Source organism: Cynara cardunculus (genome assembly GCF_001531365.2).
Source record: "Cynara cardunculus var. scolymus isolate 2C chromosome LG 10, CcrdV1, whole genome shotgun sequence".
Taxonomy (NCBI): Eukaryota; Viridiplantae; Streptophyta; class Magnoliopsida; order Asterales; family Asteraceae; genus Cynara; species Cynara cardunculus.
This window is the reverse complement of record NC_037537.1, coordinates 26,032,280-26,048,635: the sequence shown is the minus strand read 5'-3', so window position 1 is coordinate 26,048,635 and position 16,356 is coordinate 26,032,280. Positions and strand designations below refer to the sequence as shown.

The following is a 16,356-nucleotide window of genomic DNA, read 5'->3' as shown; positions in this document are numbered from 1 at the left end:
AAATCGAATAAATCAGTCAGGTTGGGCCCATATTAAGGATGTTCAAGCGGGCCCAAAATCTTTCTGTTCAATTTCTTTAATATGAGGACTAGACATGGCCAAAACCGGTAGTGGAACGGGTTGGGTTGGGACCAAATCGGTCCCGGGCCAACAATGACAATCTCGACCGGTTCCGGTCCCGGTCAAAAAGGGAAAGGCTTGATTAAGGTATATGATCGGTTATGAGAACCGGTTCTGAGATGGTTTCAAATCGATCCCACTTAATTTTTTTTTTAAATCGGTTTTTAACATATAAAATAATATTTTTTGAAGATTTTGGTCAATCAAATACACTAAAAAAATATGTTTTTGTTATAAAGAATTTGGTCGATTAAATATACTTTAGAATGTTTTACTGGGTCAACCGAATACACTAAAAATACGTTTTTATCATAATACACTTAAAAATACATTTAGAAAAAAAAAATTAAGAATATACTTAAAAACACATTTAAAAATAAATTTATAGTAAATTTAAAATGAAAAATCGGGGCGAGCCTTTAACCAGTATCGGGCCAGGCCTTGTTTTCAGTGAAATATCGTAACCCGTTCCAGACCGTCGGTCCCAATTCTTCTCGAGTCGGGCCATTTGGCCATCTCTATTAAGGACAATCCATTAGAAATGTTTTGTCTAATGTGACCTTCTAATTAATTTTATTTTAGATGTTTTTGTATTTTTAAATATGCTTTTAGTTAATTTTCATTCAAATTGAATATTTGATATAAAAAACACTAAACAATTCGTTTAAGGTAACTTGGTCATTTTAATAGCCATGTTCTGTCAAATCATGCTTTACCGAACATTGAACACTTGTTTTTTTCTATCCTATCTAGGTACCAAACTCACCCTTAAATTACCGAATTTTGATTTGGACCAGTAAATTACCAAATTGTCCTCTTAACAGTTATTTTGACCCCTAAACGGATAAATGGCCCTCTCTCCTGCTTGGCAACATTACGATCTCGTTTTAACAATGGAAAGAAGAACGTAACATAAAAACGAAGCCTTATTTCACGGCTGAAATAAATTCTATGTCGATACGACACGTGGAAAACCCGTGCTTGAATGCTAGATTTGGTGTGTCCAGGCCTAAACGAGTAAACACACATTTTCTTGAAACTATTTTTTGGGCAAACACGTGCAAGAAAACGAGGGCCAGGGAGGGGGGGAGAAAACACGCATGTTCTTGAAACTGTTTTCTTGGTAATTGTGAGTATCTAGGTCAGCTTACACACACTCGGTTAATTCTATGGACCTTGGAGATAACAGTCGGAAATATAAAGTGACCCAAGATAAGACTCAAACCGACGATCTACAGGAAAGAGCTCCAAGGCAAAATCAGTATCACAAAGAAGGCAACTTCAATTGTCTATTGAACATCCAAAATTTTGATATAAGCAGCAAAGAGGAAAACTTACGAAACGATGCTAAAAGAATATAGATAGTATGTGATCTATGCCGGTAACGAACTACCCCTAAAACCGTGTTGAAACGGAGAAAGCATCTCAGAGACGGGGAATAAATTGTACATGATCAGAAGCATTAATCCTGTTTGGTAGTAGAAAGTCTAGCACGGTGCCTGAGCTCTGCCCGTTTCCACTTCACGATAAGTTGACATAAAGAAAACAGCGTGTTGACCTGCAAAAGATAGTTGTGTCAATTTTGATTCCTCCGTTTGTAAGTTAGCGTCACTATGTAACCAAATCAAACCAGAAGAATTCAATATATCCCACTTGAAAGTAAGGTCAGTGGGTGGAATGTGAGCAGATCTGTCCCCTTTCTTAAAGGATAGAGCGGTAGTTTCCGGTTAAGCTTCATGTGCTTAGATGGTTAATATAACACATTAATATTTAAAAAAAAGAAGGAAAACAAGCATCTTGCAGCATATAAACCAAAACTTACTCTGACAGAATTGGACTGGACGGGCGGAGTGAGGTAGGCGAGTAAAAGAATTGTGAAAGGTTTTAGGGTTTTAATTTGACATGGGTAGTTTAGTAAGTTACAATCTTGTCTCATCTCGCTGTTTTTTGTTTGACCTATTTTGGTGGGACAAAAAAGTGGATTTTTATCCCACTCAATCCCATCCGGTCCAAGTTTAATGCCGTGCCAAACATGTGACAAGTTTTTGTTTTGTCCCGTCTCGTCCTGTTCAGTGCATCAATCACACCCTAGTGAAGCATACTCCTATCCCTTTAGTCATGCATCACGATATTAACTGATAATAATAGCAACTAAAAATATATTTCTATTACAAATGGTTGTGTTATACCCTAGAGTTGCTATTAGTTATGTTCTCTAGAAATAAAGGGGTGGGATGTGGAGTAGTTTTGATAAGAGGAATTTTGGAAGGAGGAGTATTCTGTTAACAAGGGGTAAAAATGGAAAAGTGACTTTAAGAGTCTGTTAAATTGGTGTGAGTAGGAGCAGGGATAAGCATTCGGTTTTGTAAACACTTCTTTTGGGTGTGAGTCCTGTGGAGAGATTACAGCCTCTCGAAAGCCAAAAAACCCCTTGTAAGCATTCGACTAGTGAGAACCATTTGGTTTCCTTTGAATTCAATCTTTTGATTTTCCCGGTGTACATCAGGTGGTTAATAAGTTTTAGATCAATAAATTTATTGAAAACCACAAAGCCGGCCTACATAAGGTAAATATGATCATGGGTGAAATTTACAAAATTCTACATAAGATGCTAAAATCGGATATAAATCCAATTCGCCTTGGATGCCTCTTCAATCGATTGAATCATATGATTTAAATAGTGAATTGTGCAATCTTGACATTATGATCACGTGAGATGGTAATCATGAAAGTGGAAGAACGATGAAAACAAGCCAACAGAAAAGCACTTACCAGAATAATCATTGAGAAAACAAGAAGAGGACCAGACCATAGCACCGAGAGGAAGACTCCATGGCGATCAAAATAATTCTGACCTGCAAAGCTTTTCCAGTTATCACTCAAGACGGTGTTTAGTCGTTCAGCAAGGTAGACACCAGCCACTGCAATGAGTTAATCACTCAGTATGATCACTTCAATAATACCATCATCCATTTAGGTTATGTTTGGCAAACTAGCTGATAAACTAGTCATATGGCTAATGGGCTAATAAGCTAGATGACAATGTACAAAGTTGAAAATTTAATAAGAAAAATACAAGGGGTATAATTGGAAAAAAGTGGGAAAAACCCTTGGAGCTTGTTAAAAAGCTACTTGATCAGGATGGAGTATAAGACATTATTTATGCACAAAAAGCTTGACAATTGTTGCTCAAGAGATAGTAAACCTACAAGAAAGAAGGAACAAGGACATCTGAAAGTTGATATTCTTCCTTGAGGTGAAAATTATTATCAGCACCATAACGTGGAACAGCATCAAACACACTAACCAAGGTTCCTGAGAGAGAGAAGGCAGAGTGAAAGTGAATGAAACATTCAGAATTTGAAGCAGGTGGTGATAATTTTAGGAGCTCACAAGCAGCGCTTGAAGAGAGGTTAAATGAAGATCATAGAATTAAGAAAGTAGCACGATATCACTGACATGGTATGATGGGAAACTTCAGCAATATGTAAAGATAATCAGAAGTATCAAATTGCAACATGTGTTATTGTGGATAGTTTTGTATCTTGAAACTTAGCAACCTGAATAGATCCAAGTGGAAAGATGTACCTTCCAATCAATGGCATGAAAGAAGCCAATGAAGTTATCCATAGCTGGTTGCAATCCGATTCGAAGCTCAGAGGAAAGTTTCTCAACAATTTCTTGCATTTGATCCATATGGTCATTCATCGCTGTCTTCAGCTCATCCATTGATTCAGGTTTGTCTCAATTTACTGCACAATGTTTTGAATGTTCCCTGCTGGGAATGACAACCACCTAAATCAAAATAGATAATTCCCACCACATTCGCACCAATAAGAAATGTGTAATAAGATATGTATAAAAATATATGAAACATAGAAAACATTAAACCCATTGCTCATATCTAAGTCACAGGAAAGAAAGAAAGATGGTTATGATGAACCATTTGTATTTCCTCTCTCTCTCTCTCTCTCCCCGAAAAGCTCTGAATGAATCATTTGTATTTCGATGTTTCACCGCCTGTCTGTTTTGTATGCTTAGTAAAAGGTGTGAATGGTAGAGATTAGCATTTTAACCCCATCATCCAATCAACCTAGTTCTCAATTTCATAAAAACCCTAAATCAATGTAAAACTCCACGTCAACACATATTTTCACTACTTCAAAGATCTAAATCATGAACTTGAGCATCAAAACACCAGCTAATCAACCTAGTTCTTAATTTGATCAAAACACCGTCAACGATTCCATCTTAAAATCAAAGCCAAAGCCATCAACTCGCCGATTCACACACAAAATGCACAAAACGAACAAAACAGAAGTTCAGTTCCTTCATATATCTTGCAATAACAGACACAAAAGAAATGCATGACTCTAGGAAAAGTGAAAAATCTAAATTTTACTTTAACACAGGGAAAACCAACAAATATCGGCGTTAGATTAGGCAAAAGTAGCAGCAGATCTTAAAGATTTCGGTGATGGAAAACGTACTCTTAACAAGCCGGTGGTAGAGCAGGCGATCGACGGAGGAGAAACGACGGCGACGGCGACGACGACGACGAGACCTCGGTTGGTGTTTCAACTTCCGGGTATGAATGCAGGAAGTAAAGACGGTGTACCTGCCGTATTATTTTTGAGTAAGTTACATTTTGTGTCCCTATGGTTTACCAATTTTAATAAATTGGGTCCCTAAAATAATAAAATAACAAAACGGGTCCTATTGTTTGCATTTTGTAACGCCGTCAAAAAAGTATGTTAGAATGAAGAATGTTTTCGTTATTTTTTGTTTTTCTGTCATTTTCTTTAAAATCTGTATACCTCAAAAGTGGATCTGGAAACAACCAATTGATCGTATCACGAGTGAAAGATGTGATTACCTGATTGAAGTTCCAATACGAGCTTCAAATGTCAGAGAACGTTAAGGAAGTGAGTAAGGGAGAAAGTGGACCGTGAAAGCGTAATATGCTCGATTTCTATGCTACTTTTTAGTACCAAAAAAACCGAGTACGAAAATAAAAAGGTAAATTATGGATTAACTTGGTAAAATGGGTGTATAAACTACAAATCCAGTCCTTGTGTTTTGTTAGAAATAACAATTTTCGTTCTTATAGTTTTAAAATTACAATATGGTTACCTTGGTTTACAAAAACGTCCGGTTAATCCTCCTTCTAACAATTGTTAAAAATTTCTGCTAAATGATGCTCGTTTTCATCTTTTTATTGATTTTTTATCTTTCACCCAATCAAAACCAATTTCATGATTTTGGTTTTTATGGTTTTGATTGGGTAAAAGATAAAAAAAAAATCAGTAAAATGGTGAAAATGTTCCTCGTCTAAAACTGTAGAAACGAAAAGTGTTATTTTGAACAAATCATAGGGACCAAATTTATAGCTTACTCTAAAAGATATATAGAGAAATTTGAGTTCTAAAATAATAAGAATGGTAGATAACGTGAAAAGATAAAGAAGAGAAAGATTCATATGTGAATCATTAAAAAAAGCTCGAAACAATCTATTTGTATATGTATATGTGAACTGATGTTACATATTATTCATACGAGTCCCCATATGTATCTTCAAATGGATCTTTTAATAATTTATGCATAAACTTGACTGAACGTTCTCTTTCTTACCTTCTTATTTGACCTACCAATAGGCTACCTTATTAAGTTAGTTGTTCCAAAAATATACAAAGTGGGCTGTGGTGATGTTAGAATTTGCACCTATTTTTATCTATATCACAAGCTTCTGATAAAAAACGAGCAGTTCTAGTTTTTTTTTCAATTCTCTACTCTAATATCAATATTGTAATCTTTATTGGGCAAGACTTGGGGCGGGCCACCAAAGCGGGTTTAGCCGGTTAGAGCTCAAGAGAATCGCTTCACGCCTTGCTTGCAAGAGCTAGACAGCAAAACCATTCCTAGCCACCATTGCTTTCGAAAGAGTCTGTCTTTACTTTACCAGCTTCTCTAAGATATCAATCACTAAACTAAAACTACCAAGCTGGAGTACGGTAGGGGCAGAGGGAATTTCCGGTAATATCTTTAGAGTCAGGTTCATACAAGAACAGTAACTAAATAAGAGAATAAGATAACGGTCGAATCACATGCAATTCACGTAACTTTGGCCACGAGTTGAGCTCGTGGGTCACGTCGCACACACACCTTTCCGTTGACCTTTTGCATGTGATTTGACTGTTTTTTCGTGTTATGTTATTTTGTTACCGTTCTTGTTTAAACCTCCCTCAGCCTCGTTAAGCATCTAATATAAAGAAAGAAAAATCTTTGGCAAATTGTATCTATTACATGATTCAAGAAATCACATTTTTTTGACTGAAATGAAGAGATACAATGTGCAGGATCTTAAATTCTGTTCTGATCGATCGATTGCCATTTTTTTTGTTTTCTTTCAAGAATGAAGAGAAAAACCGATTTTGGGTTCCCTCAAGTGCATAACGACCAAATCCTAATCTGATTTCTTCAATAAACTCAGCAGAACCCCAGCGCTAAGAGTAGTTGCCACGCAACCGAGAGAAACTTCAGTCGATACATGGTACCCTGCATAAAAAAATTAAGCAAGATTTTAGGAATTTCCGTGACATATCATCTTTAGCCCCGTTTGGTTAACCATAAGCGTTGCTTCAAATAGCGTTTCAATAAGCTTCAGTGACATTCTCTACTTTTTTCCAATTATGCCCCTATGTATTTTTCCAATTAATTTTTCAACATGTTCTTTTAGGTCATTTTACATTATTATCTCTAGCTATTCAGCTAGTTTTAACAAACATGACTAGTTTATTAGCTAGTTTGCCAAACATCCTTTGAGTATGAATGATGAGAAGAAATCATGAAGATACTCACCGAAGAAATCTAGGATCATTTTGCATCCAATGAAGCCGAGAACGATGCCAATGGAGGGCTGATAGCAAAAAATGGTAAAATGTTATCTACTTGGAACAAAACCCTTCGAGAAAATCTCCGACTGTTTGTCAAATATTCTAAATACCTTCTAAGAACACATTTTATTCCATCCATCCTAAAATAAGGGTCCATATTTCTATTTTAGGGTCTGTTAGTTAGCAGCTTAATGAGCTTAATAAGACTCACAGCTTATTTGGTGAGCAATACATGACCGTTTGGTATTGGCTAAAATGGCTTGTTCATTAAGTTTTTAGGAGGGAACCTGCCCCTCCCAATTAAAAGATACGCTCCTTTCATTTATTAAAAAACCCTCCCAAACAAAAATGTTCTCAATCCATACAGACAGATTAATCTACACAGACAGTTTTATCCATACAAGACTTAATGGAAAACCAACCAAACAATCCCCTTAGTTTGTCCCAAAACAAGTGCCCACTTTCAAAACTAAATGTCTACTTTCTAGGATTCGACCCTCACTTGCTAGATGAAGAAATTCATTACTCACACCACTACTAAAAAATTGTCATTTAGTTCATTAAAAAGTGTAATAATCGCACATTTCCAAAACTGTATGCCTTTTTCATCATGGACAGTTACTTTGGGACGTAGGGGGTTTTTCTAACCATTTGATATGAGCAGATGGTTCATTTTACCATGCAAAGTTTTCAAAGGAAATAAATGTTCCAATTTTCATGACATCGATGTGTTACAGTTTCCAGTTACAGCAGTAAAAATCTTGCAAAACAAAACTTACTTGTAGGTACTCCAAATCTGCCATGCCTTCTGATATCAATGTATATAGAGACCTTAAACCTGCATCAAACAAAAACTAGATCATAAAATTTTGTTTGACCAATTAGATAAAACATCAACCGCAGTTTTGCTGAAGACTCAGACTTACCTAAGATGGCAAAGAGATTTGATGAGAAAACAACAAACGGGTCTCTTGTCACCCCAAAAACGGCTGGAATAGAGTCGACCTAGAAAGGGTTGGTGTAAAGTGAGCGTAAGTTTAATACATTAAGGTTGCGTTTGGCATTCAGACAGGACACGACAGAATATGACATAACAAAACAGAAGATAACAGTTGTTCAGCGTTTGGTAAAATGACCAATTTACCCCCAATGAGTTTATATATTTTGATTAGTTCATGTAATTTATTAGTTGCAATGAAATAAATATTTCTTAACAAAATATGGCATAAAAGAACAGGACATAACAGTTCTTCAGTGTTTGGTAAAATGACCAATTTACCCCCAATTGGTTCTTTATATATTTTGATTAGTTTATGTAATTTATTAGTTATAATAAAATAAATATTTTTGTATAAAAAATATATCATTAGAAAGTTTTTGTCAAGACGATTAAAATCACAACAAAATAAAAAGTTCATGTAGTTTCCAAATTTATTTTATTAATTTTCTATATTATTTTTTTATTATTTATATTTAATAAATTACATAAATTAATCAAAATTTAGAAACCATGTAAAAATAATAATTTGAGGATGGTAAAGTGAAAGTTTAAAGAGATACAATGAATAAAGTTTAAAGAATGAATAAATGTAAATAGGGAGGCCCCTATTTGATGTTTTAGAAGAGAATTAAATTTTATTTGAGGTTATATTGGTAAAATATAAGTCTGTTCCACCTTGTTCCATGGTGTGGGGGTGGAACACAGCTGTTCTATTTTGTTCCTGTTTGTTCCACATAAAAGTTCTGTCAAACATAGAACGGTAAATCCTATTCTATTATGTCATGTCTAGTGTACCAAACCCACGCTAAGAGGGTACTTGGTTGGGAGTAATAAGGGGTGGAATGGAAATGGATATCATTAAAAAAATATGTTGAATATGGAGTTGGGGAAATAAACGTACAGCAAATGCGATATCACTGAGTTCAATGACTGCTACAGTGAGAAGCAACGGTGTAGCCTGCCCAAAACGTTTGATGCCTGTTAGAAACCACGTAAAAAAACAATTCAAGATGACACTTTTGAGTCAAAAATGAATCAACAAAAGATTCATAATTAGGGTTTAGGGTTGGCATAATTTAAAACCATGAGTAGGACGGGTTATTTAGCTAAATGATGTTGTGCCAAGTGTTTTTCAAATCCACGACCTTTTCACAGATTTCTAGGCATTCTTGTGTATGGAAGTGACATTCTTCAGTTAAGTAGTGGCATTCTCAAACATGTCAGAAGGTCATGGATTTAAGAAAAAAAAGAATCTGACAGGAGGTCATTTAACCAAGGACCCGAGTAGGACATTTTGGTCGTTTCTAAGGGTAAAAAATTCAACGTCTGGAAATGGATTTCAATATTTCTAATCACAAACATGCCATTAGAGTTTTCTTTTATTTATTAAAAGGGTTAACTCCCAAGAAGACAAACGGTGCAATTAGCTGTTCGCCCAATTGACAGTCGACTAGTTTTTAAGCTAATAGGACAAACATTTTTTATTTTGTTCTCCAATTAAACGTCTGGTGAATTGAGTCACTTGGAAATTTTATGTGGCATGGAAACTTGTTGAGAAAGAAAACTTGTTGGATTAGTTAACTACAATCATTTGTAAATTTATATTTAGGGTTTACCGTTTAGTGTTCATGGTTTAGGGTTTAGGGTTTACTGTTTGAATCTAATTTTAACTTCTCTCTGGTTTGTAGCGTATATGTGTGTGTGTGTGTGTGTGTGTGTGTTTAACCGTACTACCAAACAAAAGATACTGATATCTATTACTTACTTTCCAAGCTCCATTTTCAACTGTAAAAAATCTATTGCCATCATATGCAGCTGCCAAACAAGGAAAAAGAATAAATGAGATAAATACCAGATATACTCTTTTTGTAACAAGTGAATCGGCACCCAGTGAAAAAAGAAATGCTTTAAATTTAACCTTTTTTCTGACAAAAAGAATAATTCATATGAGCATTCTAGGAACTTAGATTACCACATAGAAAGGGAAGATTGGCAGAAATTATTACATGTTACTGGGATAATCTTTTGGCATGTCTTCACAATAAAATTGTCTGATAGATCCTCCTCATCATCGTCACCAGCAGAAAACAACTGCAGAAAGAGACAGAAAGAACTGGAATAAATTCTGAAAAAAGGCCCAAGAAAGAAGAAGGGGTAAAGAAAGAGACGGTGCTAGTTTAGGCTAAGTTTGTACGCGGACTGGGCAAGAGTGAGGTAGGTACGTGAAAGAATCGTGGAAGGTTTTAGGGTTTTAACTTGAAATGGGTAGTTTAATAATTTACAATATTTACAAGCTTGTCCCATCTCCCTGATTTTTGTTCCACCTATTTATGTGGGACAGAAAAAATGGATTTTTCTCACACTTGGGACTTGTCCTGTCCCAGTCTAATGTCGTGCCAACAATGACACAAGTTTTTGTATTGTCATGTCCCGTCCTATCTGATGTACCAAACACACCCTAAGAAATCTGTTCTTCGTATTAGTTATACAACTTGTCTATTTTATCATGTTCTGTACAAGACTCCGAATCCATTTTGTAACAGGAACCAGACATTGTGATTTTTTATGTAATACTACATTCACACATCATATATTAGATGGGTGGAGGGAGGATCCAAAGAGAAGAAAGAACATGAAAACGGCCAAATCACATGTGATTTTGCATTGAAATCACGTGCGATAATAGAACACGGTCAACATAAAGGTGCACAGTAAGGTCGCACGTAATCCTTTTACACATGAGTTTAGTGTAATCAAATGTGATTTGGCCGTTCTCATGTTCTCTTATTTGGTCACTCTTCTCGTTTGAATCCGACTCTAGATGGATGTACACAAATTGTTAAACCAAGTAATATCATGTCCTTAATTTATCATTTCCTACAATTATTACTTTGTGTTCGATTTGTGATCCTAACAATTCTGTGATGCTAACTGATCTTCGGTATCATTCATAGAAGAATCTAAGAATAAAAACAGTACCTTAAAGGATGAGTAGAGGAGTATCGATGCCAGTAGCAAGTTGACCGCCTCAAACCTCTAAAACATTGACATGAAAAGTTTAGAAATTGCAACACTTCACAATTTGGAACGTCCCGTTTAAATTGCATCATTTCCATTTTTGGCGTTTTAAACTAACATTATTGTTCACCATCTTCATCATCACAAGGAATAGTTATATTGACTTGGGTCAACAAGAGAAAGGGTATTTACGACATTTACCAAAACACTCTTCATGTCAAGTCAAACGTTGCAATTTTCATGGGACAAAATGAGGCATTATTTAGTTGAAGAAACGACCTGAAGGGTTGCGGTTCCAAGAAGTATCAATGACAAGCGGAAGACTATTGCACCAGCAATGCCGAATGAAAGCACCCGATTCTGTAATCGCAAGTACAACCGAATAAAGAAATAACAGGAAATAGTGAAGATTCGAAATTTGAACAAGTTTCATGCCACACCTGATAATCATAGAAATAGTGAAGAGTCGGAATTCGAAATTTGAACAAGTTCCATTTCTAAAATATGCATAGAAGTACGGTTTTATTGGATAAGAAAGTTTTATGCCGCACCTGATAAGCAAGCGGCACCTTGAAGTATTTGAATACCAGAACAAAAACGAAAAGATTATCCACAGACAAGCTCTGTTCAAGCAAGTACCTATTTGAATCTCCAAATAAAAATAAAAAGAATCAAGATAGAATACAATAGTATGCATAGAAGCAAAATGTGAAAACCCTCCACCTGAAAATTGCAACGACTTCCATTAGGTATCCGTTGAAAATTGCAAAGTTTCCTTTTTGGCAATCTTTCAAGCTAAAAGTACATACTTGCCCATTTGTCAACTTTACAACTTATTGATGCTACTCTTCTTGGTCCACAAAATTCCTATTTGGTCATGATTGTAGGGGCTGTTTGGTTGGTTTACCATTAAGTCATGTATGGATAAAGTTGTATGTGTGTATTAGTCCGTCTGTATAGATTGAGAAAGTTTTTGCTCGGGAGGCGCTTTTCGTAGATGGAAGAAGCATGTTTTTTAATTGGAAGGGGCAGGTTTGGAAAAAACTTGGCTTTCTGCATAAAGCTCCCCCTAGAAGCTTATGGAATAAGCCATTTTCTACATCATTAAGCCACTACCAAACAGTCACGTATAGCTGACCAAATAACATGTGAGTCCCATTAAACAGGCCCTAATTTAGGTTGACAAATAGTCAAACAGTCCTGTCGAACTGCATGCCGACCCAAGTATTGCAATCTTCATGGGACATATACATTAATTAACTTGGTTACGTGGCTAAAAGAAAAGTAAAGTGATTAAAACATTTTCATATGCCAAGAAAAGACCTTCAAGTTCATACCCAGCAAAGAACTCCGACGCCTTGCCAATTCCATCTTTCAATCCCAAACCAACACCAAATGCCACAGCTGAGAGCACCTAATACAACAAAAGACTATTTTGACCCTTAAATGAGGGTAATTAAAACTTCATGAATTTGAACTAATAGTCAGGTTATACTTACGCACAAGGCCACGGTTCTAGCAGATGTCTTGTAAGTTATAAGGTCTTTGGTCTTCTCTTCTGAATCATTATCAATAATGAGATGGCTTTTGGATTCGGCATTATCAATGTATGAATTGGAAGAGGATGTCTCCCTCTCTGTCAGCAGGAGCACATTTTGTAGCAATATGTATAATTAGAGAGAAAAGAGAAAAATTCCCCTCATTCCATCCCAAAATAAATGCAACAAAATATTGATCTCTTTGATATGGTCTCCAACACCATTTGCCATATTTGATTAAGGGCAGGTTCAAATGAGAACCATAAATATTTTAAGAACAAGGGAACCAACTATTCATGTTTTATTCATGATGAATGTCGTGATAAATATTCATGATGACAACAATTCATAACGAAAATACATAATATTCATGATGAAAATGCATGACATCATGAATAATGAGAATGCATGATATTCATGATTCATTATTATTTAGGGTTATTCATCATAAATGATACATGAAATAGTTGGTTCATAGGTTCTCAAAATATATGGTTCTCATTTGGACTTTCCTCTATATGATTAATAGTCAAACTTGTTCATCAAAACTTGAGGAACCAAAAGGGAATATATAAAGATTTATCAGCCAGTAACCATGCAAGATAATGTGAACAGCATCATGTGAGTTCCTATACTAGCATTTAGACTGTGTAATCCTTCTTCATTCGACTTTTTGTTGTAAAAGGACAACGGATTGTTTTAAATTTGCACCCAAGTCAAAATAGAAAGAACGAACTTTAAAGGGACACTTTTTGAGAGCTTGCTAAGGCCGAAGAAGAGTGGATAGACGATAAAATACACATGAGATGCCAACTAGCCATAGAGGAGTACACTGATATTTTTACATCAAAGTTGAGCCTTGCACATTGCTTGGCGTTCAAGTCTGATTAGGAAGCTTACAATTGTATTGTATTATCTCATACAAATAGAAATGAATTGGTATTTTGAGGTATAAAAACCAAATGAAACCAAACCAAACGAACACAGTATATCCCACAGTATTTTGAGGTATAACAACATTGGAAATTTTTCAGAGTTTATCATGTGTACCAAACTTGTAAATATAGGTATGCATTCTCTATGTGAAGATGTGAGTGCCACTATATTATATCATGTTTATATCGAGTATTATTCTCTTTTTTAGTTTTTTTATGTTACCAAGAGCAGCTCCTATATATCAAACAACCAGTCTTTGTCCAACCCATCTCTTTCTACGGTTCTACCCCAATCGTTTTACCACCTTTGATCAAGCCCATCACTTTCTTTCATATAAAACACCTTGAAAATGTGAACACAAAAGTGTAGATAGCTCTCACCCACGCCTCTCTCCCTTCCTCTAATCTTATTCTGCTATGGCTTCACCTTAGGTTGTCTATCCCGTTGCTCTTGCATGAGAAGAAGCAAACCCCAACAATCATATCTTTACTAATCCCATCTTTGAGTTAATTTCATCTCCTTCGGGAGAAAGCCACCCAAGTTAAGCCACATTAGCAGTTAAGGTTGTTTGTTCAACTCGTCACTTAAAGAAGGCATGAACGAGAATCATCTACAAATTTGTACGATTTTAGACCAAGAAACAAGGGCACACCAAAGGGCCATTGGCCCAATGGTACCCGCCTACCCAGTAACCCCACCTTCTTGGAGGTCAAAGATTCAAGTCTCACCAAAAGTGAGGAGTTTGTGTGAGTTTTGCCGCAAAGACTAGATAAATATTAATCCAAGAATCAAGATATAAACTTGGCTAAGCAATCAAAGCGATAAATGGTTAATCTTGAGGCCTAGTTTTTCGAGTGATACCGTGATAACTTTTTGTTCCAATGCATTCAGTCTCGTTTGGTCATTGAGGTAGAGAATCGAACCAATAATTCTCTTTTTTCATCATCGATTAAAATCATCAGGTGTATCATAAGAGATTACCCTTTTCTATTGATTCCTATGGATTGGATCCAAAAAAATTCTTGAAAGGAATAATTCATACTTTTAGAACCCTAGTATCATCTCAGAAAAGATGACGTTGAATTAGGGATTAATTAGTTTCCTATTACTTGGTGGTTGACTCCGATTTAAAGTTCAAACTACATTGGATGCCACCATTTTTCTACTTATAAACAGTTTCTCTCATATGAAAAGATGAGCTAAAATTCTCACCTGAAGAACTAAATTCTTCTTGTTCAACTCCTTTTGAGCGTACAATCGATAACTTCCGCGGCCAACGATTTCGACAAACAGCTTCAGTACAATTTTCCGGAGAAAAAACTAATTAGCAGCTTACAACAATCATCCTCAATATTCAAACAGTAAATATTACCTGAATCGAATGAAAGATTGGGGGAATGAGTGAATTGAAGATGCACCCATTTGGGGAACTGCGTAGAAGTAGAACTTGAAGCAAAATTAAGCAATCCCACATCAAATTTAATTGATGGATGCATCCCATTTTGAATGATCGAAGCTAATTTCATAGCTTAAACTTCAATTCGATGTTATATATCTATGGAGTAGAGGTGCAGAAGAACGTGAGATACACAGGTTTCTGGGTTCAGATGAGAGGGTTGTTCAACGGCGTTAGTGGTGTATGATCGACCAAAGAATTGAAAAATGTTCAATTTGGCCCCTTATTTAATAAATTAATTCAATTCATACCCAGTTATTTTGAAAATATAACAAATTGGTATTATCATTTGTTTTTTCTTTGGTAACGGATGGTATCCAGAATCCACTTATGCACACCGAATAATCTTTCGGGTGACCACGATTTCATGAATGACATGAAGTCATCACAGATAAACCTTCATGGCCATAAGTTTTTCGATAGCGGCATAATGCTTAGATTCGAACTCAAAAAAGATGATATTTCTATTTAATCCCCCTTTTAAGGGTTGTTTGGTTGATTTTTCATTAAGTCATGTATAGATAAAATTGTCTATGTGGATTAATCTATCTATAAAGATTGGAAAGAGTTTTGTTTTAGAGGGTTTTTCATAGATGGAAGGAGTGTGTTTTTTTAATTGGAAGAGACATGTTTAAAAGAAAAAAACTTGGCTTTCTGCATACAGTTTCCCCTGTAAGATTACTAAATAAACCACTTTTTATATCATTAAGACCGAATAAAGTTGTGAACCATATTAAGCCCATTAAGCTGCTAACAAACAGTGCGCCACAACCCAAGTTATGGCATTGTGTTTATTATCACGAAAGCCATTGAGTTATTATTGTTTTATATAAAGTTCTTAGATAAAAAAATGTACTGGATAATAAAATTACAAAATATTTTAAAATGTAATTTTTAAATAAATCTTGATTTTTTTTTATTAACCTGGATATCCAACCCGTTATGCGAGCCGACTAATCACATGACGACCACCTGCTTTGCAGATAGCCCGGAGTCACCGCATTTGAACCTCCGTGGCCACAAGGGGATTTTTATTCCTCATTGGATTTGAACCTGAGACCTCCTGGTACTTTTGATTTTTGGAGTCAAACTCAAACCAATCAGGTACCACCCTTGTGGTTAAAATCTTAATTTTTAGCTCTTTGTGTAAAAGAAATTATAGAAAATCTGTTATACATCTTGTATTAGGTTGGATCAGAATAGCCCACCCATCATCTATTTCCTATTTCTTTAATTCCATAATATCAGATAAAATATCTGACGTATAACACAGTTGACAAATGGGTGAGATGACTTCGCCTAAATACAAGATAGGTCATGGGTTCAATCTCAGACCCCCTGCTAGCCTCAACCACCGAGCGAGCAAAAAAAAAAAAAAAACCCCTCACATCAGTG

The 16,356-nt window shown here is 35.5% G+C and overlaps 2 protein-coding genes across 6 annotated transcripts; both read right to left on the bottom strand.

Annotated features, from left to right (window-relative positions):
* Positions 1-1,335: 1,335 nt before the first annotated feature.
* On the bottom strand, positions 1,336-4,718 carry LOC112518853 (transmembrane protein 18). 4 transcript variants are annotated; one of them, XM_025126624.1, is made up of 5 exons: positions 4,611-4,718; positions 3,709-3,915; positions 3,330-3,435; positions 2,893-3,041; positions 1,336-1,678 (listed from the first exon to the last, which is right to left on the bottom strand). In XM_025126624.1, exons 2-5 carry the CDS (start codon positions 3,847-3,849, stop codon positions 1,583-1,585), a joined length of 492 nt encoding a protein of 163 aa, XP_024982392.1. In that variant the 5' UTR covers positions 3,850-3,915; positions 4,611-4,718; the 3' UTR covers positions 1,336-1,582. The 4 variants fall into 4 exon arrangements, with proteins under 4 accessions (XP_024982392.1, XP_024982395.1, XP_024982393.1 ...); XM_025126627.1 differs by having other exon boundaries at positions 2,893-2,975; positions 4,611-4,704; XM_025126625.1 differs by having other exon boundaries at positions 1,390-1,678; positions 3,709-3,895.
* Positions 4,719-6,380: 1,662 nt separating this feature from the next.
* Positions 6,381-15,104, bottom strand: LOC112519863 (thylakoid membrane protein TERC, chloroplastic). 2 transcript variants are annotated; one of them, XM_025128170.1, is made up of 14 exons: positions 14,878-15,104; positions 14,718-14,798; positions 12,531-12,667; positions 12,369-12,445; positions 11,583-11,670; positions 11,311-11,391; positions 10,993-11,049; positions 10,020-10,104; positions 9,779-9,828; positions 8,915-8,971; positions 7,940-8,018; positions 7,793-7,851; positions 6,979-7,036; positions 6,381-6,675 (listed from the first exon to the last, which is right to left on the bottom strand). In XM_025128170.1, the coding sequence occupies exons 1-14, from the start codon at positions 15,029-15,031 to the stop codon at positions 6,584-6,586; spliced, it is 1,155 nt and encodes a 384-aa protein (XP_024983938.1). In that variant the 5' UTR covers positions 15,032-15,104; the 3' UTR covers positions 6,381-6,583. The 2 variants fall into 2 exon arrangements, with proteins under 2 accessions (XP_024983938.1, XP_024983940.1); XM_025128172.1 differs by having other exon boundaries at positions 12,531-12,589; positions 14,878-15,096.
* Positions 15,105-16,356: the final 1,252 nt, after the last annotated feature.